Below are 25058 nucleotides of genomic sequence, written 5' to 3'. Positions count from 1 at the left end.
TTAAGACTTTGCATTACAGAATTGCAAGGATCTAGGTTTGTTTCTGAACTTAACTGTTACTTGTGTGGCACTTACATGTTCTGCAAGGATTCCTGAGGGTGCCCTGCTTTCAACCCACAGTCCAGCTGTGCACTAGTTGGTAGGTAAATGGGCTGTAATAAATTATCCAGCATAAATTGGTTGTAGGAGAACCAGGGAGGAGTTAATGGACCTGTTAGAGATCTTGAGGAAATGGGGTTGATGAGATTGTTTTAAGAGCTGGAATAGAGTCTGTTGTTAAACTTAGCTTTGTCACAAGGAAATATACTTGTAGCACTGATCACTGATTTCAAAGCCAGTTTAAAATGTTACACCATCTTCAGATTTGCACTGCATATAACGTTTTGTTTTGCCTTTTTCTCCACGTGGTCTATAATGCTGAATAATTGACAGCTGGGGGTGGGGGGAATGCAAGCACACATGGTTATGAAAAGTCCTTTTTTTCTTTTTCCTTAACCCTCTTCTTTTCCAAGCATTTTCCTTTCCCCGTGGTGGTGAACCACAATCTGAGTGTGGTAACCCAAGTTCATTTGGAAGCATAACATGCATGTACAATCTGGCTGCAAGCAAAAAAGATTTGCATTGTTAGGCAAAATTTAAACCAAGAGCCTCAGAGCAAGTCCTGGCTGGTTATAAAGGGAGATATTTCTGGCGGAATTGGGTTAAGTGTAAGCAGGCTGTTTCATATTGACTGTGATCAGAAGCCTTGAAGATATAGTTTAGAATTTATGAATCTCTTTGAAAACTGGCATTTTAGTTCCTGCTACGTTTAGTTTACTACTATGTATTCAAAAATTGGGGAGAGATGAATTTAGAACATGATTTTATTGCGTCACGTGAGGAAAAACTTACAGGTCCCTTGTCCGCCTGTCAGTTACTGAGTAATCATATTTCCATGGCCTGCCAAAGCAATGAGATGCTGGGTACAGACAAGGAGAAGTGGACTTCGGTTCCACTTCTATCAGCTGGCACAAACCATTTGTCTTCCAATTGGCATTTCTTGCTGGTGGAAGTACAAACGTGGATTTGACACATGCAAATATGTTCCTAAAACTTATTATTGCGCAACTTATCCCTTGCAATACCTCTGCAGCACGTTTATTTAAGAGCTGAAATTGTATATCCCAGCAGAGAATTTTTATTTCTTGAAGATGCACTTAGAAGCCTCTGATATTGCTAACCAGCATGTGCTTGTGCATTTGTCTGACTGTCTTTCGTACTTTAGGCACATGCAGTTCTCAAAGCTCTTGAAGGAGAAAATGTACAGAAGTGACAGAAAGAGTGTAATGGAGGATGGCGACAGCGCAATAAGGACTTATGGTAAGAGTGCTTGCAAAAGATAGTTAAGGATGAGGTATCCTCGGCTGTAGTAGAGAGAATTGTGGAGTGGATAGCAGACAACATGTAAAATAGGAGAAAATACAAGTGAAATCTGAATCCCAGAGTGTTCTGAGTCTTAGGATCATAAGTCACGGTTCTGGCATACTGCACTGAAATTCAATTTTGTACAACAAAGAACACCTGGATAAGGCCAATTTTTATTATTAAAAATTGAATAGCGACAGAAGATTCTGGCACAGAATGACTTTCATTCACTGCACTTATGGCAGTTCTTATAATTTGGTCAGATATGAATACACAGATGAATAATTGGCTCGGATCTCATGATCTCAAAAGTGCATTATAGCACTTTTTCCTTGGAGACGAAGTTATGATTTCAAGTCCCATTCCAGCACTAGAAAACATAATTTGAGCCAACATATTACTCTATAAATAATGTTTCACTTCTTGAAGCTTTGTTGCTCTCTTTAGCGGATGCTTGGAACCATTCAAAACGGGAACAAAAAATGTCCAGCCTTAGTCAATATGCCTATCTCTTCGAAAGGATTAATATAATTTATCCTGCTTTGTACAGGAGCTTGCCCTGCACAAATTAGCAGCTAATTTTACTTTTTTAAAAAAATTGTGAATGCAATACAAAGAATGAAAGCTCTTATTTTACTTTTATAATAGAAAAATAATTATCTATCTCTGTTGCACTGTGGAATAACAGCTATGGCAATTTTGAGGTTGTTTAAAACAACCTGCCTAGTTGGCATGCAAGACAGTGCAAACTTGTATATCATCTATGCAGATCAAATCATTGCAACGGTGTGAGGTAAAACAAGCTTTACAGTGCACAATAAAGTGATCCTGTTACAGAGAAAGTGCAAGTAGATAAAAGGTGCAAAGTCATAGCACCTTTGTAACTTTACCAGTGGCCAACCATTTTAATTCCACTGCCCATTCCCATTCCGAAATATTGATTGACTTGGAGATCTAGGATAGAGTAGGCCTTTCCAGCCCTTCTGAGCCGTGCTGCCCAGCAACCCCAGTTTAATCCTAACCTAATCACGGAACAATTTACAATGACCTATTAACCTACCCGGGACGTCTTTGGACTCTGGGAGGAAACCAGAGCACCCAGAGGAAACCCTGGCATTCCACAGGGAGGACTCTGAACTCCGACACCTCGAGCGGTAATAGCATCGTGCCAACCACTCTGCCACTGTGGCATAGTTTGGTCCAAGACCGTCTCTACTGCCATGATGACGCCACTCTCAATTTGGAGGAGCAACACCTCAAATTCCGTCCGGGTAGGCTCAAACCTGACGGCATGAGCATTGATTTCTCCAGCTTGCAGTAATAGTCAGATTTTGGGTTAAACTCATCCACTGTTGATCTAATTAATAACAGAACATGTCTTTTTTTAATTTCAAGGTTCACAGAAGGAAACCAGACTGGTACGTAGCATAGCAATGGAACAGGCTGTTTGTCCCACCTTGGTACCAGTCTAAACAAATCCAATCTGCCTGATCCCTTGAACAAGATCTAGTTCCCTGCATGGTTATATTTCTGTCCGAGCACCACTTAAACATTGCTATCATATCTGTTTCTACCACTTACTCTGGCAGTGAGTTCTAGGCACCTACTGCCCTCTGTGTTATGCACTTGGCTTGAAATCTTTAAACTTCCCTTCTCTCAGCTATGCTGTCTAATGTTTAACCCATTTGCTTTGGGAAAAGGTACACTATCTATGCCTGTCACAACTTTTTTTAAAACTCTTCATCCGGTCATTCCTCAATCTCCAGCAGTCTAAACCAAAACAATCCAAACCTGTCCAATCTTATACACTCCAATCACAACAATGCCCTGATTAAACTCTTCTGCACCTTCTCCAAAGTATCCCTTGTATAGTGTGGCCAAGGAACAGTGCACTGTACTCCAAATGTGCCCTTGCCAAACTTTCATAGAGCTACAGCATCACTTTCCAGGTTTTATATTCAGTGCCAAAACCTGTGAAGGCAAGCACACTTTTTTTTAAACTAACCCTTTAAGGGAACTCTAAAGGTATTATCAGTGTATTTTTCAGTCATGATGCAATGTGTCCTCATCAATGCCATTATAAGCTGATAAGATATAGGAGCAAAATCAGGCCATTTGGCCCACTGAGTCTGTTCGCCATGATGGCATAATGTTACTGTTCCCTTTTTCACTTCGCTCATTCATTATGTGCCATGTCGTATGACATGGCCAATCATGGTCTTTCCATGACCATGATTGTTCTTAGCCAATTTTTCTGCAGATGTGGTTTGCCATTGCCGCCTTCTGGGCAGTGTATTTACAAGATGGGTGACCCCAGCCATTATCAATACTCTGCAGAGATTGTCTGCCTGGCGTCCATGGTTGCATAACCAGGACTTGTGATATGCACCAGCTGCTCATAAGGCCATCCACCACCTGCTCCCATGGCTTCACGTGACCCTGATCAGGGGGCTGAGCCGGTGCTACACCTTACCCAAGGGTGACCTTCAGGCTAGTGGAGGGAAGGAGCACCCTACACCTCCTTTGGTAGAGATGTATCTCCATCCTGCCAACCAAAGGATCTTCTAGTTTAATTTTAGCAGCTTTTAGTTTAATTACATACTCTTGCAGTCACTCATGAATGGTAAGAACACAAACTAAAAGCTGCTACATTCTATGGAATGTAACTTTCAAATGGTGGTCATAACCATTATGCATAGTTGAAAGTGCCTACTGTGTATACTTATCCCGTTGTATCCAAGCTTTTATTCATGTTTCAGATTCTAACTGAAGCTTGAAGTTGAAGAATAACAAGTTGAAGCTAAGGGAGCAGGGTTTTTATTTATTTCAGGATGAGGTTGACACTAGAAAGCTCGGTCTTTATCGCCCAACTCTAATTACTTTTGAACCAAATGTTCTTGCTAAACCACCAAGATAGAAATGAGAAATTTCCACCTCTAATGGATACCTGTGAAACTTACAAGTTTTAATATTTGTGTGCTAGGACATTTCTCCTCTTAAATCCCATACTATTAACTGAAATTTCACAGATGCTATGATGGAATTTAAACTCGTCTGTCTGGCTTATTAGTCATGGTCTCTGGATCACTAGTCAATAACTAACCACAACAGTTTACTGCACTGGGAGCTTTCTCTCAATGAAATCTGTAGCTGGGGCTGTTGTGGATAATTCTGTTTTCCCTGGTGGTTATCAATGTAATCGTCAACTTGAAAGCAGAGGCTATCAGTAGAGGTACTAGGACTTAATGTTTCAATCCCTATTGTAAGCCGGCACTCTGTGTGTTGGCAGTGGGCTTGGATTGGTGACAAGGAGGGTAGGTTCGTCATCGGGGTCATCAGGTGGGCACCCTCCTTCTTTGACGTTTCGTTGATGAGCCCACAACGTCTCCAGAGGGCTCAACGGTGCTACCTGGCGTCCCAGATATACTCCCCTCAGTTCCATACCCTCCTGTCTTCATCTTGCAGCCCAGTTGTAATCCAGTTGCTGCTTTCTTCTGCTGCATTGGACAAGGACTTGATTGCTTGTTGGAGGGAGTGACCCCTCACCCCCCCCCTTCAATAGACTGGTCATAGATGTAACAACGAATCCCCTGCATCCCACTTCTACAGGGAAAATCTTGGTCTTCCAGCCGTTCTGGGCAGCCTCAGTTGCCAGTTCAGAGTACTTGTTATGAAATGAACCGTTCCTTTTTAGGCGAATGGCCATGATATTACTTGTGGACGCATTGCGACACGGTAGCATAGTGGTTAGCACAGCGCTTTACGGTCTAGGCAACCTGGGTTCAATTCCCAACACTGCCTGTAAGGAGTTTGCACGCTCTCCCTGTGGCTGTGTGGGTTTCCTCCAGGTGCTCCGGTTTCTTCCCACAGTCCAAAGACCTACCACTTGGTAGGTTAATTGGTCATTGTAAATTGTCCCATGATTGGGCTAGCGTTAAATTGGTGGGTGCATGACTCAAAGGGATAGAAGGGTCTACTTCACACTGTATCTCAGTAAATAAATAAATTTGAAATCACCATTAATTGAATACAAGTCTTTTCTTTTGAATGAGGAGGTGGTACAGATATGAAGGGCACTATGTATTTTCAATAATATCATGCTTGGCTATGTTTCATTTAGCCAATGCGTCTTGGCAAACTTTGCAAATGGAAAGTGAAAAACGCACTGATGTAATTTGATGGATAAAGCACCAAAACTCTGAACTGTGCTCTCTGTCTGTATTCCCTATCTGCCTACATCTACTTCTCTGGATGCAGAACAATGGGGGAACTGACCCTGTGTGTGCAATAGCATTCAGCAAGGTCCTGATTGACATCAGGCAATTATCCAAGGGCTCAGTTCCAATTGTCAAAGACTTGGAGGGTTTTAAATGTCACTGATAGATATTTAAAAACTATTAAAACATACTTGTAAAAAAATCAAAAAATAACTTAATAAAATAAAACACTAACAAGTCCGTAAGATATAGGAGCAGAATTAGGCCATTTGGCCTATCCAGGCTGCTCTTCCAATTCATCATGGCTGATCCAATTTTGTTCTCTCGGCTTCAATTTCCTGCCTTCTCCCCGTATCCCTTCATGCCCTGATTAATCAAGAATCTATCAACCTCCGCCTTAAATATGCATAAAGGCTTGTCCTCCACAGTTGCCTGTGGCAATGAATTCCACAGATTCACCACTCTCTGGCTAAAGAAATTCTTCCCCCTCTCATGTCCCTTTATTCTGAGGCTGTGTCCTCTGGTCTTAGACTCTCCCACTATAGGAAGCATCCACTCTATCGAGGCCTTTCAACATTCGACAAGGAATTTAAAAGATTGAAGAACTTTTATTGCCAGCAGCCTCATTCTAATAAATGTGAGCTGCAGTTCCTACACCAGTCCTTGCACAGAGTTGAAGGTTGGATGCAAAGAGCTTTTGGATCCTTTTGTTAGAGAGTTATTGCTCCCCAATGACGAGTGCAATGGTAGAGTACACAATGAAATGACCTACAAGTCAGCTTGGACTTTGGGTTTGCGTGCCATGCGTCAGAGTGGACTACTCTGGAGGTTCATATTAGCTGGCCCAATTTAGTTCAGTATGCTCTGTTAATCATCATAACAGAAAAGATTATACTTAACTCCGATATTTATGTTGTACATTCGGAAATGACAAATGGATCTGTGTCCCTGGTTCTGAAGCAACTACTTTGAAGTATGGGTAGTTCAGAACAAAAATCTGTGAGACTGAGGGGAAATTATACAACCTGGAGATTCGTCTGCTTACAGGCAGCGACAGAACAAGAATAGCGAAAGGACCCAAATTTTTTTAAAAAGACCAACACCCAATGCGCAGAGAGAGCGAAAACAAATTGTGCAAACAGTAAAACCAAGCAACAGCATGTAGAATGAAATTGAGGTCCATAGACATGAAGCCCAGAGCAGCTGGAGCAGGGCCACAGCCTCAGTTCATCACACAGCCGGGCAAATAAAATAGAATGTACGGATAGAATTGCAGAAAATAAATGAAACTTGCACAAAATAAACACTAATATTGCCATTTTGAGGCTTCCTGCAGCATATGTGCTGCTACTCGGGGTTAAAATTGGCCTATTCTGAGAGGGAATGTTAGTATTGTAGGTGAAACCTTAACTTGAATTTATTCAGTTTAATTTCCAGCCACATTTAACTTAATCATACTGTATATACAAAGGACATCAGCTGTCAATATCATCGGCACCTTCCTAATTGCTACAACTAATATATACATATATATACACACAGGCATATAAAAAATTGAGCGGGCAGTTGCCAATCTTCCTCTGAAATCTTGGGAATAAAAGAGACTTTTTCTGGAGGGTGCTATGAATAATCGAAGAGAAAAGTCTTTTGGAGGATTTCAAAATAACTGATTTTTTTTGTTGAAAATTTCTTATTGTTGATTAAAAAAAAAAATAATTTCATCTAGAGAGCAGACATGGTTGAATGAGATGGGATAGTTGGAAACGGGAAATGATTGAAGAATGCATTCTGCCAGAATTGGCAAGCCCATATATACGTGTTTCAGCATTCAGTTATTCAGCTGTCTGTACCTGAGGCATTGGCATTGGACTTGTGCACTAATTAATTGGGGGGAAAATCTGTCACTTGCAATCTGATCCTGCTTTGAAATCAATATTACAGGGCATTTTTTAATATAATGTTTTCTTTGCAATCTTTTAATTAAACCGTCACATTGATAAATGAGCAGAGGGAAAGTAGAGAAGACATTTGCCAGTGTGCCCAGTACTTGAGCTTTTCTGATCTACGCTCAATTTGTATTTCAATTTTGTTTGGAATTTTTTTGGAGATGTATTGGGTATCCTAGTACCCGATGCCCTCCTTCTAACTTGTACAACAGTTAGGTTACTTTCTTTTCCTTTCCCCATAGACTATATAAGAGATGCTGAAGAGATGAAGGCCATATGTCAAGAGGTGGGCTCCATCAGTGAAAGTGTCTTTGACATTCGGTTCAATCTCAATGTGTATTGCCCAGGTAATGAGCAGTATTTGAGCTAAAATAATTTATTACTAAAATCATGTTTATTTATTTAAATTTTGGGTATTGTTTGTAAATTCTGTAAGAGTGAATTTCTGTTACATAAAGGACTGCAATATGGAAGTTACTTGCAGTTAAGTTTTAACCGGCTGGTGGTGGAGTGGCATCCACACTAGACTTTGAGGCGAGTGGTCCTGGGTTCGAATCCGGCTGGCTGCTCGCACACTTTCCATCTGTGCTGGGTTGAGTGTCGAACTAGCAACTCGGCTTCAGAAAAAGAAAACAGGCAAATGCTAAAGGAACGGCAAGAAATGCTGTCTGACGCACCACAAAGCTCAAAAAGGGATAAGAACAACTGCACTTAAGTTTAAGATTGTTTAATGCCATTTCCAGTAAACAAGTGTAAAGACTAATGAAATAATTGTTACTCCAATACAAAAATACAAAAAAAACAGTAAATATACAGTAAGTACATAACTAGCTTGTATACATTGATTGTAAGTCCATAAAATAACACTAGGCACAGGAGTGCCTGTGCATAAGGTGGCCAACAGGAAATGATAAAGCAGAGTGATGAGGGGCAGGCTAGTGGGAGAAGTTGATGATCAGCCTTGCTGCTTGGGGAAGTAACTGCCTTTGAGTCTGGTGGTCCTGGCATAGACGCTATGCAGTCTCCTCCCTGAAGCGAATGGGGCAAACAGTCCATGATGGATAGCAGGGTGGGTGGGATCTTTCATGATGTTACTTTTTTTTTCTTCCTCTTGTTACTGATACTGAGGCTCTAACTTTCCATTGATTCGACAATTTGCATTATACCAGTCTCCATTGCACATTGATCATAAAATAGATTTGATTTGCCAAGTGGGCATTGCTTTCACAAATGCTATTTATCTGAAATGAAAGTAATGGCTTTTGAGCATGATGGAACTGTTGAAAGCGTTTTAAGTTGCTTGTGCATCATGTAGCAGTTGGTGAGTTTTTTAGGTGACTTGCTTTGATGGCATTTAAATTAGAATTGAATTTTTTTTTTTGTTGCAGATATAAGATTTCATGAGTCTGAACAGGAAGCTCTGCAGCTTCAGAAGCGATTGATGAGGGATATTGCAGCCTTCATTGTGTCTGTACAGATTCCCAATTTTGTAAGTGACTATATGGAAAAAGTTCAGGGATTTAAAGTATTATGTAGATTTGTAAGGATGAATTCTGTGATGAGAAAATATCAACATCTGTGCCACATAGAAATAGTTAAAGCTAATTTATCAGAGGTGAAGGGAAATTCAGTGTTGAGTGTTGATATTTAGATCATTGGTTGTGAATGAATAACCAAGAGTAGCTACTTGTTAGCATGAGAAATGTCAAGGAAGGGTTGAGGGACATGTTTAACATAGTTCTTTGGATTCATCATACTTATCACCATGGGTTCAGAGCAGATATTAGAGCTGTGGATGTTGGATGATGTCTACTGCACAGACTTGCTTCATCTCCCTCCTTTTGATTTCCAGATCAAAGACTGTGAGAGTCATGTCGTTGTACCTGCAGACAGTGCCACAATGACTGATGCTCTGCACAAATATGGAATTAATATTCGATACATTGGTAAAATAACACAGCAGATAAGCCAGTCAAAAAACAAGCAGTATTTAGAACATATCTCGGTAGGTATTCAAGTAAGAGATTGTTTCAAGGGAGGGGTCTGATTACAGAACCAGTAAATGATTATATTAATTAAAGGTTCTCCCTAAGGCACTCAGTCATGCATTGCAAAGAATTCCAGTTGGTTGATGCTCAGTATTATTTAAATGGTTAAAAAATAGCAGCACGCCGCTGTGCAGAGGGACTTGGGAGTGTTTGTGTGCATGAATCACAAAAGGTTGGTTTGCAGGTGCAGCAGGCTATCAAGAAGGCAAATGGGATGTTGGCCTTCATTGCTAGAGGTAGGTGGGGATAAGTCTATGGCCAGATCAGCCATGATCTAACGAGGGGTGATTGATAAGTTCGTGGCCTAAGGTAGAAGGAGTCAATTTTAGAAAACCTAGCACATTTATTTTTCAACATAGTCCCCTCCTACATTTACACACTTAGTCCAGCGGTCGTGGAGCATACGGATCCCTTCTTTGTAGAAGTCGACGTCTTGGACCTTCAGAAAGTGGTCCACAGCAGGGGTGATTGATAAGTTCGTGGCCTAAGGTAGACGGCGATGAGTTATTAACTTACAACTTTCTGCATAATCACTCAGAGTTGAACTGCGCGTGCATGTAATGAGAGCTGTATAACTCATCTCCCTCTACCTTAGGCCACGAACTTATCAATCACCCCTCGTATTGAATGGCGGCACAGGCTTACCAGCCAACCTACTCCTGCTCCTATTTCTAATGTCCTTACATTCAATAGTTTTGCTGAAGCCCTGAAATTGACCACGGTATTCCTAGATGTACACACTTGTGGACCATGTTAGGTCTGGTTGTGCTACACGTACACATAATGAGAAGACACTCAGGCAGTATCCAAAAACATCTTTAAAAATAATAAACATTTATGATCATAAGTGGATGGTAACAAATAAGGAGTTGTAATAAAATGTGCCGATATTTACTCAAAATGTACATGAAAACATGTGGATGTTTCACAGCTATCCATTATTTTATGTTGGGAAGAAGGTGATTGGTAATGAAACACATAGCTATCTCTAGATTTCCATATTCAAAATTTAGTAGTATAATTGATAGACTTTGAGTAGGTGGTCTTTGTTTAAAATTGTTTTGCATTTCTGCAGAGACTGCTGATCAGTGAAATCATCACCCGAGCGGCAAAGCATATTGTAGTCCTCTACCTGCAGGTAACAGCTCTGATCATTGAGTACACTCATTGGCTTCAGTAACCATAACTAATGCATTTTACAATTCATGCACTTGAACAACACAATGGGAATGTCCCACATTTCATTGATGTTCTGTGCAGAATTAGCTACTTTTAGTCAGTTTCAGTGGTGATGACCCCATGGGTTTCAACTTGGCCTTTCTCAATTCCTTCAGTACTGTCCCATTATTTATATATTGTAAAGTTTGTGAGGGAGATCTGCTACAAATTATTACCCTTTGTTAAACTGAAGATGATCTAGCATACTTTGGCAGAGGGGCAAGAAATTCAATCTTATTTATGCCTGTTCCATGAGATTTTCATCTATCTCAATTCCCAACAATGCATCTTGTTGGATACACATCTGATACAATTGAAACTAAAGCAACACTCTCAAAATGTTGAGGAACTCAGCAGGTCAGGAAGCATCTATGGAAAAGGGTAAGTGGTCGAAGTTTTGGGCTGAGATTGAAGAAGAATTTTGGCCCAAAACGTTGACTGTTTATTCATTTCCATTGATGCTGCCTGACCTGCTGAGTTCCTCCAGTATTTTGTGTTTGTTGCTTTAGTTTCAATTGTATCAGGCATGTGTCCAGCAAGATGCATTGTTGGGAAATGAGATGGATGAAAATCTCATGGAACAGGCATAAATAAGATTGAATTTCTTGCCCCTCTGCCAAAGTGTGCCAGGATCCACAGACTTTCTTGTGTTTGTAATTAAAACTAATATTTATGAAATTTTAACTCGATATTGGGAAGCTTCAAAAGGGTGAAGCAATTGCACAGGACAATCTCCTCGTACAGCAGAAAAATGGACAAGGCAAGGTGCTTTATCCCAGGCATTTTATTCTGGTTAATTTATGTTTAAACAGTTTGTTTGGATTATGTTGCTTTCTTTTTGATGACGCTTCTGTGAAATGCATTGGCTGTGTTGAAAATGCTGCATCAGTTTGTTGAGTAAGTTGTGGACTGAATCATAACTCAACATCTGTTCTTCTGACAAACATAACAAATTAAAGCGGGGGGAGGGTATTCAATCCCTTGAGCCTGCACTGCACCTTAGGATATGGGTGATTTATTTTTAGCCTCTGCCCCATTCCCATCAGTACACAATAACCTTTCAACCTCTTGCTAATCGGGTATCTTTCGACCTCTGCAATAAAATAATTTCAACAACTCTGCTTCCAAACTTCTTTGAGGCGAATTCTAAAGACCCGTGACCCACTGAGAGAAAGAAAGTGCCTTGAGGGCTTAAAAGAATAACACCTTATTTTTTTTAAACAGTAACTCCTAGTTCTAGACTCTCCCACAAGAGGAAATATCCTCTCCACATCACCCCTCAGGATGTTATGTTTAATTTAACACCTCTAACTTCCAGTAACGTAAGACTAGTTTATCTGATGTTTTGTCATAGGAAATCCATTCATTTAAGACATTGTCTTGGTAATTTTAAGAAAACACATCTTGGATTTTCACATCCTGAAGTCTGGCACCAGAATTAATTGCAGTGCATCACTCGTTGGCATTATGGTTCAATTATCTGTCAAACACGTGGCAGATGAAATTTCATGCAGGGAAGTGTGGGATGGTATATTTCATTTGGTAGGAATATGGGAAAATCTTACAAATTCAGAGGAGTTTCGGAAACCTATGTATGCATGTGATTCTGGCATGCCAATTCAGAAAGCATACGATCCTGGGCGTACTGAGTAATATTGAACCTTTATAACCTTTTACAAAGCACTGGTTAACCCACTTTTTTATTGATTGCTCCAGTTAAGAATTGGACACAATTGAGTCCAGAGATGCATTTAGCTATACTTGGTAACTACTGCAGATTATTCTTCCCCTGAAGGACATTAGTGAACCACAGTTTGTTGCTACAATTCAGCAGATTCACAGAGACCAAGACTAGATCTTGATTTTAAATTCCTCGCTGCCATAGTGGGATTTGAACTTGCCCTTAATGGTAGAGGCTTCTTGCTGTTGACCCAGTAATTAAAACTGCATTGTTACTGAAGATGTGTTGCAATCAATTCTGGTGGCCAGACTTTAGGATGTGAAATCCAAGAAGGCTCCAAGGTTGAGGGTTTTCATTCAGAATCAGATTTAATATCACTGGCTTTTGTCAAGAATGTGTTGTTCTGTACCAGCAGTACATTGCAATACATGACTGAAAAAAACTATGAACTACAATAAGTAAACGTACATATAAAGATTAAATTATATAAGTAGTGCAAAAAGAGAGGAGAAAAAATAAATGAGGTAGTGTTCATGGATTCAATGTCCATTCAGGAATCTGATGGTGGAGAGGTAGAAACTGCTCCTGAAGTGTTGAGTGTGGCTTCAAGCTCCCGTACTTCATCCCTGATGCTAGCAATGAGAAGAAAGCATGTCCTGGGTGAAGGTGGTCTTTAATGATGGGTGCCGCCTTCCATGATGGCATTGCCATTTGAAGGTGTCCTCGGTGCCGGGGAGGGCCGTGTCCACAATGGAGCTGGCTGAGCTTACAACTTGTGAGTGTCTTTGGTGACACACCAAGGCTCCTCAAACTGCTAATGAAATGTAACTGCTATCGTGCCTTCTTTGTAACTGCATCGATATGTTGGGCCCAGGGTAGATTTTCAGAGATGTTGACACCCAGGCACTCGAATCTGCTCACCCTTCCCACTGCTGATCCCTCGATGAGGACTGGTGTGTGTTCCCTCGACTTTCCCTTCCTGAAGTCCACAGTCAGTTCCCTGGTCTTACTGATGTTGGGTGCAAAGTGGTTGTTGTGGCACCACTCAACCAGCTGATCTATCATGCTCCGGTATGTTACCTCGTCACCATCCGAAATTCTGCCAACAGTAGCAGTGTTGTTGGCAAGTTTATAGATGGCATTTGAACTGTGCTTAGCCACATACTTGTGGGTGTACAGAGAGTGGAGTAGTGGATTAAGCACACACTCTTGAGGTGGGCGAGTGTTGCTTGTCGTGAAGAAGAGATGTTATTTCCGATCCGCACAGATTGAGGTTTCCTGGTGACAAAGTTGAGGATCCTGTTGCAGAGGGAGGTACAGAGGCTCAAGTATTTAAGTTCATTGATTAGAATTGAGGGTATTAGTTTCTCTTTGAATGCTGAGCTATAGTTGATAAACAGCAGCCTCACGTAAGTATTACTATTGTCCAGGTGATCCAAGGCCGATTGGAGAGCCAGTGAGGTTGCATCTGCTGTAGACCGATTGTGACAATAGGCAAATCGCAGTGCCCCCAGGTCCTTGCTTCTGCAGGAGTTGATTGTAGCTGTGACCAACCTCTCAAGCACTTCGTCAACGTAGACGCGAGTGCCATTGGGAGGCGGTCATCGAGGCAGCTCACCTTCCTCTTCTTGGGCACTGGTATGATTGTCGCCCTTTTGAAGCAGGTGGAAACCTCCAACTGCAGCAGTGAGAGATTGAAGATGACCAGGACAAAGGATATGGTAAAAAGCTGGGCTGATTGGTCTTGGAGAAGAGAAAGTTGTGAGAGAGATTCAGAGTTCAGAAAGGCCAGAGAATCTATTCTCATTAAATGAGAGGTCACCATTTGCAGGATATAGATTTAACATGTAAGATGAAGGGTGACATGAGGTTGAATCTTTTTGCATCTCATTGTATCAGGGATTCACTGGAAGTTGTGGCTTTTTGAAAAGGAATCAACTGTATTGATACTTAAAAGTAAAGTATCTGCAGGGTTCCAGGCTTAGGGTAAGAGAAGGGGGTTTACCTGGATTGATCTACAAAAACCTATGTTGATTCTGATTTATTCTTTTCAGTCAATGGAAGTTCACCTAATTGTGTTTACTTTTACTTTTCTTACAGAGCGTGGAGTTATCAGCTCTTTCATCTGCCATTAGTCACTTCCTTAATTGTTTTTTGAGCTCCTACTCCAATGGTGTTACACACCTGCTTCCGGGCGAGCTTGCATCACGCAAGAAAAAAAACAAGCGCAAGATGCGGATTGCTGGGAGCGATGTGGCATGGGCTAGCCTGACTCCTACAGAGCTGTGGAAACAGATTAACACTGAAGCTGTTGAAAGCTTTGACTACGCCTTGACTTGGTATGTAATGGCATCAATAGTTGCCTTTGGCTGCCTTCTCCATCAGCCATTGTTATAGGAGAAGCAATTTTTGCTAAGGCTTGGTTTATTGATGTATGGGGTGGGACAACTTTGCTGAGCATCTTGAACTTCCACCACAACTGTGTGATTCAGGGGGATGGACTAGCTAAAGAAGGGAAGAGAGTCAATCTTCAAGACCCTGGACATTTTCCTAATTAACCCTGGTTTTGGAGAGATGTTGATCCCTGTTTGGAAGTGTAGATGAGTATTGCAGAAGTTTGAACTTGTTCATGAATACAAGCATAATATTACCATGTTTGATCATCTTTCCCGCAAGCCAGCTAGTAAAATTTCTGAGTTAAAGGATCCCTGTCTACTTAGACCAGTCATCTCCATATACAACAGTAAAGGCTGGGAACAAAATCCACCAGTAGGTAGAACTTGCATAGAACATAGAATAATACAACACAGGACCAGGCCCTTCTGCACATAATGTTGTGCCGAACAGCTAAGAAGCAAACCAAAAACACCCAAATTCGAATTCCTCCTACATACATAATGTCCATATCCCTCCACCTCCGTTGCATCCAGGAGCCTATCTAAATGTCTTTTAAAAGCCTCTAATGTATTTGCCTCTACCGCCCTACCAGGCAGCGTGTTCCAGGCATCCACTTCTCTGAGTAAAAAAACTTGCCCCTCTCATCCCCTTTGAACCTCCCCCTTCACCGTCAATACATGCTGTCTGGTATTAGACATCTCAACTCTGGGAAACAGATGCTCTCTGTCCACTCTATCTGTGCCTCTCATAATTTTATAAACCTCTATCAGATCCCCCCTCAGCCTCCGACACGCCAACCCAAGTTTCTCCAGCCTCTTGTGATGGCACATGCCCTCTAAACCAGGCAGCATCCTGGCGAACCTCTTCTGGCCCCTCTCCCGAGTCTCAACATCCTTCCTACCAGAACCATGTGCAATACTCCAGATGTGGCCTGACCAGAGTTTGATAACTTTGCAACTAAAATAGCCAAACTTGTAATACTTTTTAGCAGGATGGTGATACATCTGAAAATGCTACAGGGTGGTGGAAATGAGAAAATGGCATTGTCATCTATTTAGTTTATCGTCTCTGTTTGACTATAAAATTATGTTTTTGATTGGTGTGTTCCAGTGCTGGGATTGATCAGGCAGTGGAGCAGTTTGGCCTACAGAAGGTGTCTCTTTTGCGTGAGTTCTGCTTAAAGGCTGGAATTCAGGTATTGCTGAATCTTTAATTATAACTACGTGTCATACGCACAATCTGCATTACTGTGGTAGTCTTTCAGCATGCTGCAAGCAACAGCCGTACTATTGTCCTGCTTGGCTCATCAGATGGGCATTCCAGTACATTGCTCAGTAATTTTAGAAGGATGCAGTGTACTGAACAAAGCATGTCTATTAATGGAAAATTGATTGTGCTTATAGTGCTTTTTTGCAAGAAGCATATGTAGAAAAATGAAATAATACAAAATGGTAGCAATACTCAGCAGGTTCAGGCAACATCACTGAGAGAACAGCATGGTTCAAGTTTCAGGTTGGTAAAAAATCAACTAAGAAAAATAATGTGCAATGTGTCTGGGTGAATTTATTGCATTGGGTGTGGAAGGCAGCAACACTTTGTGTAAGTTGGCGCGGTTTTGTCCCATAAGTATTGCAGAATTCCCAATTCTTCCTTCTACTGTGTTTTGCCCACAGTGAGGCCCTCATTGTTTAATATATTGCTCTCTTATATTCTTAGAAGTAATTGAAGAATGGGAGGAAAGATTAAAGAACTTTTCATCATAAGTTATGGTTGGGTAGATGTCAGTTAACTGATATGCACACACAATCTAAAATTGCTTAGTAGCTGGTAGGATTAATTTTGAGAATTTTAAATTGCACCATAAATCAAATTGTTTTAGAAGTCAACAGGGAGAATTCTTGTTGATTTTTGTTTACCACAATTTTCATTTAAATCACACTTTTAAAGAGGTTGAATGCGCTTCATAGGAACATAATGAAATTTATTTATTTAGAATACAGCACAGAATAGAGCTTTCCAGCTCTTCAAACCACACTGCCCAGCAACCCTGAACAACTCTGATTTTAACTCTAGCCTAATCACTGGACAATTTGCAATGACCAATTAACCTACTCAGTATGTCTTTGGACTGTGGGAGGAAAGTGGAGCACCCGGAGAAAGCCCCCACATTCTGCGGGGAGGATGTACAGAGACTCCTTACAGAGGGTGCCAGGATTGAACTCAGTTTCCAACACCAGGAACTGCAGCAGCATTGTGCTAACTTCTATGCTACCATTAGTGCCCTATGTTTTGGCTTCTGCAGTCACCACATCTTTTCTAATCAAATGAATCCAAGTCGGCACTGATGCATTCAGTAATTAATCCCATCATGTTTTAATCAAAATTTTAGAGAGTAGGTTTGGAGCCAGTCACTGAATCGAACCAGTTTGTATTAAATTAAGTCAGGAGGCCATCTACTGTTAAGGGAAGATTGAAAATCATTGTTAGATGTTGTTAAAGCAGAGACCGGAAGGCAACTGATCTCAAGTGTTTGATGGCAGACATGGGGTTGGGAAAATTGCTAAATCATTGGGTGGATATTATGGAGAAACAAAATCTAATTGGTTTTAATGTCCCAGAGTCTTCGTTGAGAAAACTCACATTTACACAGGAAGAGATTACGGTTGTTCCATTTGGTCTTTTTAGATCAAATAGTTTAGCAAGTGATTGCCAACAAAAAAAAACAACTTTACATTTATTGGGGATGAAAGAAAAATAACTCCTCCTCCCCACCCTTGGTTGAATCTTGAGTTTCCTTCAATAAGTCCTGAAGAAGCTCTACTGAAGTTTATCATCTTTTGGTTCATCTGAGAACTCCTCTTTCCCAAAGACAACCATATGCTAAATATCACTTGGCATTCATAAACTATTTTGGTGTTGGCATTCATAAACTATTTTGGTGTTGAAAATTCATGGATAATCTGGACCTTGATGAATTAGATGTTCAATTTTGTGTACCTTTCAGCATTGATCAGAGGGAGAAGGTGATTACAAAGGTTTGTTTTGTCCCTCTGCAACTCCATCTCATGAGCATTTGAGTCTTGGTGGCAGTTCAGCTACATATTACCCAATGTTGTATAGCTTATCATATTTGGACAACTTCAGACCGCAAATTACTTGACCTTTAGCTCTGGCTCCAGCCCGGACCTCAGCTGCCATCACCTCTAATCTGAGACCTTCCTCGCTGCCGCTGGACCCTCGGGTTCCACTTCCCCCATCACCAGTCTTCAACTCTGAGCCTCTCAGGCTCCCCTGACACCTCTTGGGTCCTCAGAGCTTCCTCCTTCCTTCCATCCTGAACACCCCAACCCCAACCCTTCCCACCCCCCCTTCCACTGATGCCGTCACCTCTCTGATCTCAGCTCTAATCCCTGCTGTGCCTTCACCATTCCCTCCGACCTTCCCCTCTCTGAGGTGGAATATTCTGTCCCCAGCAAGGGCCTTGCTTTTGCCCCCTTCGCCCACACCTCTGTGAGTTTGGTGCTTGCCACGACACCAAGTTTGTCTCCAAGCCCACTTCTTTGGCAAGAATTCCCCATCTCACACTGATGACCCTCTTCCCACCTCCAACCCTCCTTCTCTTCTTGGACACCCCGCCCTGGTTCTCTGCCTGCTCTGGGTCTTTTCAACTTTATTGCCAATGAGATAGCGGTACTGAAGAAGAGTCTCAGTCCAAAATGTGGACTGTTTGTTCATTTCCACAGATGCTGCCTGACCCGCTGAGTTCCTGCAGCATTTTGTGTGTGTTGCTCTGGATTTCAGCATCTGCAAAACCTCTTGTGTTTTGGATTATTTCATCTTTTGAGGGGGACACATGTACTTTCAGAGTCGTTTCAAGTCATAAGCATTTTTTTGATTTATTGAGTTGCTTATAATGTCCTTAAATATTTTCTCTTAGGTTCTGCTGCGGGATTACAACTTTGACAATCGTCACAAACCCACTTTCACAGAGGACGACATTCTTAACACATTCCCTGTGTTCAAGCACATTATTGTGAAAGCAACAGATGCTGAGAAGGTTTATCAGAAAGCCAAAGCTAAAATTCAGAAAGGTACGCAATCACATTGAAGGGAAAATCCCAATGTACTTGGGTAGAACAGGGCTCAAGTAGAGAGAGTTCAATATTTCCTTTAGATGTTATTAAGGCTGAGAATAAAATTAGATCTGAAAAAGACCTTATAGAGTAGGGGTTCCCAACCTTTCTTATGCCATGGACCAATACCAGTAAGCAAGTGGTCCATGGAGCCCTGTTACAGAGCAAGAGTTCAGAGCCAGAACTGCTCCACGTTGTGAAAGACTACACTGTGTGCTTGAAAAAAATTTTTAAAAAACAAAAAAAAAGAAGTGGGCTTGGAGACAGACTGATTATTGTGTGCCACTAAATGTTACAACATTGCATGAAATGCAAATGTGCTGATGGTGGTGTGTAACAAAGTTTGATAATGCCCCTCCAACTTTTAATACCAAACAGCGAACAAGTACACGTGCTGGAAAATAGTCAGGGTCTGTGGAGAGCAAATGGAGTAAGCATTTTGGTTCAATGGCATTTAATTGAATACCGTTCTAATTGACCGGAAACTTCAACTTCCTCCTTCCCTCCTTCCCCTCCCTTTCTGTGCAAATGCTGCTTGACTTGCTGACTACTTGTTGATCATTCTATTTTAATTTCACTGTTTTCTTAAAAGTATCAAATTCTTGGTGAATTTTGGATTTTTGCTACCTCAGTCCAAGTACAATCCTTTCAAAGTGCAGTATCGATAGTGATCAGAAAGTTTATTTCCTTCTGTATTGCTAACTTCAATTCTTATTAGAGAACATAGAACATAGAAAAGTACAGCAAAGGAAAAGGTCCTTCAGCCCACAATGTTCTGCCAAACCAATCAAATCAGTAATCAAATGGGAAACTAAATTAATCTCTTCTGCCTACACAATGTCCACATCCTTCCATCTTCCTCATATTCATGTACCTATCTAAATGTCTCTTAGAAGTTCCTAACCCTTCTGCCTCTACCACCACCCCAGACAGTGCATTCCAGGCACCCACCACTCTCTTGGGGTGGGGTGGGGGGGAAGAACTTGCCCTTCACATCTCCTTTGAAATGACCCCTTCTCACCTTAAATGCATGCCCTCTGGTATTGGAGATTTCAAGCCTTGGAAAAAGATATTGTCTGTCTATGCCTCTCATAATCTTATAAACCTATATCATGTATCCCCTTGGCCTCTGCCGCTCCAAAGAAATCAACCCACGTTTATCCAGACTCTCATTGTAGCATGTGCACTTTAATTCAGCCAGCATGCTGGTAAACCTCTTCTGCACCCTCTCCCAAGTCTCAACATCCTTCAAAATGCAATAATCCAGATATGGCCCAAGTAGAGTTTTATAAAGCTGAAACTCAGTGCCTCAACTAATAAAGGTAAGCATGCCATATGCCTTCTTAACCACTTTATCAACCTGTATCAGGAAGCTATGAACTTGGACCCCAAAATCCTTCTGCTCATCAACGCTGCTAAAGATCTTCACCTCAACAGTGTACTGACTTGTTACTTACATTTGACCTAGCATGGTGTAACACTTCACATTTAGCCGGGTTAAACTCCATCTGCCATTTCTCTGCTTGTCTCTGCAAATGATCTATAGTGCCTGAAAAAGTATTTAACCCCCAACCCTCTGTTCATGTAAATGAGCATTACAACCAGGGGATGAGCGGACTCTATTTTCTAAGGAAGCTGAGATCCTTCAATGTGTGCAGCAGAATGTTGATCTTTTACCAGTGTGCTACAGCGAGTGCAATTGTCTTTGCTGCTTTGTGCTGGGGGTGCAAAAAGACTAAACTCATCAAAAAGGCTTACGTAGAACATAGAATAGTACAACACAGTACAGGCCCTTTGGCCCACAATGTTATGCCGACCCTCAAACCCTGCCTCCCATATAACCCCCCACTTTAAATTCCTCCATATACCTGTCTAGTAGTCTCTTAAACTTCACTACTGTATCTGCCTCCACCACTGACTCAGGCAGTGCATTCCACGCACCAACCACTCTTTGAGTAAAAAACCTTCCTCTAATATCCCGCTTGAACTTCCCACACCTTACCTTAAAACCATGTCCTCTTGTATTGAGCAGTGGTGCCCTGGGGAAGAGGCACTGGCTATCCACTCTATCTATTCCTCTTATTATCTTGTACACCTCTACCATGTCTTCTCTCATCCTCCTTCTCTCCAAAGAGTAAAGCCCTAGCTCCCTTAATCTCTGATCACAATGCATACTCTCTAAATCAGGCAGCATCCTGGTAAATCTCCTCTGTACCCTTTCCGATGCTTCCACATCCTTCCTATAGTGAGGTGACCAGAACTAGACGCAGTACTCCAAGTGTGGCCTAACCAGAGCTTGTTCCGTCCTTGGCTACAATCCGGACTCTTCTGAGTTGGTGTTGGAGCGGAGGTGACTAAACAAACTGTTACCCATTATGGACAATCCGGCACCTCCTCTCCATGAGCTACTGAATAAGCAGCAGAGCACCCGTTAAGACAGACTCATTCAGCTCTGCTGTCAAAAGTATCGTTTCAGAAAATCTTTCCTACTAAATGCAATAAGCATATACAACAGTTCATCTCTGTGTGGCAGGAGAACATACATCATAGTACAATAGTCTGTGTTTTATTATTAAATGCATTATTGCAAATTGGTACATTGTGTATATTATTCTGTATGTTATTAGTTAATTTTGCACACTAATGTACTAAATGCTGTGATGAGAGTATTTCCCATTTGGAGTCAATAATTATTATTTTGATCAATTTAACTGAGAATTTTTATTTGTAAATCACATGCCCCATTTCTCACAGGCCCCCCCAAAAACGGAGAAGTGTAAAACATGAAAAACAAAAAATTCAAAAACAGAGAAGGCAGCAGTTCAAAAGTATTTGTTCCCCTTTGCTTGGTACTTAGTTGAGCCACCTCTCACGGCTATTGCGGCCAGTAGTCTTTTTGGATAAAGTCTCCATTAGCTTCGCACAATGTGATGGATCAAGATTTGCCCATTCCTCCTGTGCCATGTTAGAGGGAGTGGTGGTGAACAACAATCTTGAACGCTCTGATTGGGCCACTCAAGGACATCAGTTTTCTTCATTGAAGCCACTCCATGGTTGCTCTGGCAGTCCTGCTGGAAGATGAACTTACTCCCCAGTTTAAGCTTTCTGGCAGAGGCTAGCAGGTTTTTATCCAGGATCTCTCTGTATTTAGCAGCATTCATCTTCCCATCAACCCTGACCAGATTTCCAGTCTCTGCTCTTGCACTTCTTAAACTGCTTGTACTCAGAAGATCCCAGTTTATACTTGGGAAGTTGAAATCCCCCATGACAACAGCCCTATTGTTTTTACACCTTTCCATAATCTGTCTGCGTATCTGTTCCTCAATGTCCTTGTGGCACTCTACCTACTTCTGAGTTCTAACCATATAGACTCAGTGGATGAGCCTTATGCCATCTAAGTGCAGCTGTGGTTTTGTCCCTGATGAGTCGTGCAGTGTGCGTGTTCTGCCCGCGCCTGCCCCATCTCTATCTGTCTCCTCTCTCTCTCTCTCTCTCTCTCTCTCTCTCTCTCTCTGTCTCTCTCTCTCTCTGTCTCTCTGTCTCTCTGTCTCTCTCTCTCTCTCTCTCTCTCTCTCTGTCTGTCATGGCCACATTATCATCATTCCATATACTGATCCATGCTCTGGGTTCAACATTATTAGCCATAATACTTATAGTGTTAAAAGATAAACACTTCCAAACTATCTGTCCCATCATATCTATCGCCCTGTTCCTGCCTGCTTTTACTGGCCTTGATAACTACCTTCCTCTCCATCCCTCCTCCTCCTAACCCGGTGCCTGGTTCCCATTGCCCCTGCCAAACTAGTTTAAACCGTCCTCTTATTGTTTTTATTTCTAGGAAATATTAAGGAAGGTTTTGAATTAATTAAAGAATCTTTAAGCTTGTTCAAAAATGTGTATGGACCATTGCACTCGGACGTCTGTGGTTGTTTGCACCTGCTTGCACAGTTGAATTATGTCATGGATGATATACCTGAGGTGAGTAAATACTTCGAACTGTGTGCTGGAAGTTTTATGCCCAGACTAAAAGTATTCAATAATTGCCTATTGTTTACCTGCATTGTTCGATCCTGATGGTACGTTTCATGTAGCAGAGTTTTTCAAGTGGAAAGGAGGATCTGATTGTCAAATAATTCTTCACATTAAGCTGCACGTGAAATGGATGCTTCAAATGGTCTCTATCTGCTGTTTTAATCTGGAGATGTGCAGCGTTCAATACTATTCATTTACAATCTAGGCATATCTGTGACCATACCAATTGCCGTCTCATTGCCATCAACACTGATCTCTTGAATAAATCAACAGACAGGCAATTGAAAGACCTGCAGTTAATTTCCCAATTTTTTTAAAACCACTCTTCACTGGTATTCACAGGAACATTTATGAAGTGGAAGTGTAATGATGGAGACATACCAAAAAATAGAATCAGTAATAGAAGAAACATACATCAAAGTTGCTGGTGAACGCAGCAGGCCAGGCAGCATCTATAGGAAGAGGCGCAGTCGACGTTTCAGGCCGAGACCCTTCGTCAGGACTAACTGAAGGAAGAGTGAGTAAGGGATTTGAAAGCTGGAGGGGGAGGGGGAGATGCAAAATGATAGGAGAAGACAGGAGGGGGAGGGATGGAGCCGAGAGCTGGACAGGTGATAGGCAGAAGGGGATACGAGAGGATCATGGGACAGGAGGTCCGGGAAGAAAGACGGGGGGGGGGTGACCCAGAGGATGGGCAAGAGGTATATTCAGAGGGACAGAGGGAGAAAAAGGAGAGTGAGAGAAAGAATGTGTGCATTAAAAAGAGTAACAGATGGGGTACGAGGGGGAGGTGGGGCCTAGCGGAAGTTAGAGAAGTCAATGTTCATGCCATCAGGTTGGAGGCTACCCAGACGGAATATAACAACACCTTATATTCCGTCTGGGTAGCCTCCAACCTGATGGCATGAACATTGACTTCTCTAACTTCCGCTAGGCCCCACCTCCCCCTCGTACCCCATCTGTTACTCTTTTTAATGCACACATTCTTTCTCTCACTCTCCTTTTTCTCCCTCTGTCCCTCTGAATATACCTCTTGCCCATCCTCTGGGTCACCCCCCCCCGTCTTTCTTCCCGGACCTCCTGTCCCATGATCCTCTCGTATCCCCTTCTGCCTATCACCTGTCCAGCTCTCGGCTCCATCCCTCCCCCTCCTGTCTTCTCCTATCATTTTGCATCTCCCCCTCCAGCTTTCAAATCCCTTACTCACTCTTCCTTCAGTTAGTCCTGACGAAAGGTCTCGGCCTGAAACGTCGACTGCGCCTCTTCCTATAGATGCTGCCTGGCCTGCTGCGTTCACCAGCAACTTTGATGTATGTTGCTTGAATTTCCAGCATCTGCAGAATTCCTGTTGTTTCAGTAATAGAAGAGATTTTTAAAGGATTTATTGTATTTAATATACTGTAAGTAAGATCTTTTGCCTGGTGATGACAGAAGAAACATCCTCGTTCTTGATTTGCAGAGCTCACTATCTCTAGATCAGGGGTCCCAATCTCGGGTCCACAGACACCTTGGTTAATGTGAGGGGTCCATGGCATAAAAAGGGTTGGAAACCCCTGCTCCAGACAGTTCAATCACAGTGATGTTAGTGTGGCTGTGGACTTGCCTTTAATATCATTTATTGGTAAGAAATGATATTAAATCATTAGAAAGAGATGATATAGGATCGGAAGGTGCAGAATCTTTATGGGTTGAGCTAAGAAATCGCAGGGGTAAAAGGACCCCGATGGCAGTTATTTATAGGCCTCCAAACAGCTGCAGTGATGTGGACTACAAATTACAACAGGAAATAGAAAAGGCTTGCCAGAAGGGCAGTGTTATGATAATTGTGGGGGATTTTAACATGCGAGTGGATTGGGAAAATCAGGTCAGCACTGGATCTCGAGAGAGAATTTGTAGAATGTCTGCGAGATGGCTTTTTAGAACAGCTTGTTGCTGAGCCCAGTAGGGGATCAGCTGTACTGGATTGGGTATTGTGTAATGAA

At 41.8% G+C, this 25058-nt stretch overlaps 1 protein-coding gene across 1 annotated transcript in view; it reads left to right on the top strand.

Moving 5' to 3' along the window:
* LOC134338450 (clustered mitochondria protein homolog) overlaps positions 1–25058 on the top strand; it is a 97786-nt gene that overhangs the window by 37169 nt on the left and 35559 nt on the right. Inside the window, exons 11-19 of the mRNA XM_063034268.1 lie at positions 1265–1359; positions 7810–7914; positions 8956–9056; positions 9420–9572; positions 10691–10753; positions 14615–14853; positions 16022–16106; positions 18849–19002; positions 22883–23022. Of these exons, the coding sequence (XP_062890338.1) occupies positions 1265–1359; positions 7810–7914; positions 8956–9056; positions 9420–9572; positions 10691–10753; positions 14615–14853; positions 16022–16106; positions 18849–19002; positions 22883–23022 (1135 nt within the window). The remainder of the gene's footprint in view (positions 1–1264; positions 1360–7809; positions 7915–8955; positions 9057–9419; positions 9573–10690; positions 10754–14614; positions 14854–16021; positions 16107–18848; positions 19003–22882; positions 23023–25058) is intronic.

This window comes from Mobula hypostoma, chromosome 27 (genome assembly GCF_963921235.1).
Source record: "Mobula hypostoma chromosome 27, sMobHyp1.1, whole genome shotgun sequence".
Taxonomy (NCBI): Eukaryota; Metazoa; Chordata; class Chondrichthyes; order Myliobatiformes; family Myliobatidae; genus Mobula; species Mobula hypostoma.
This window is presented reverse-complemented; position numbering and strand designations above follow the sequence as displayed.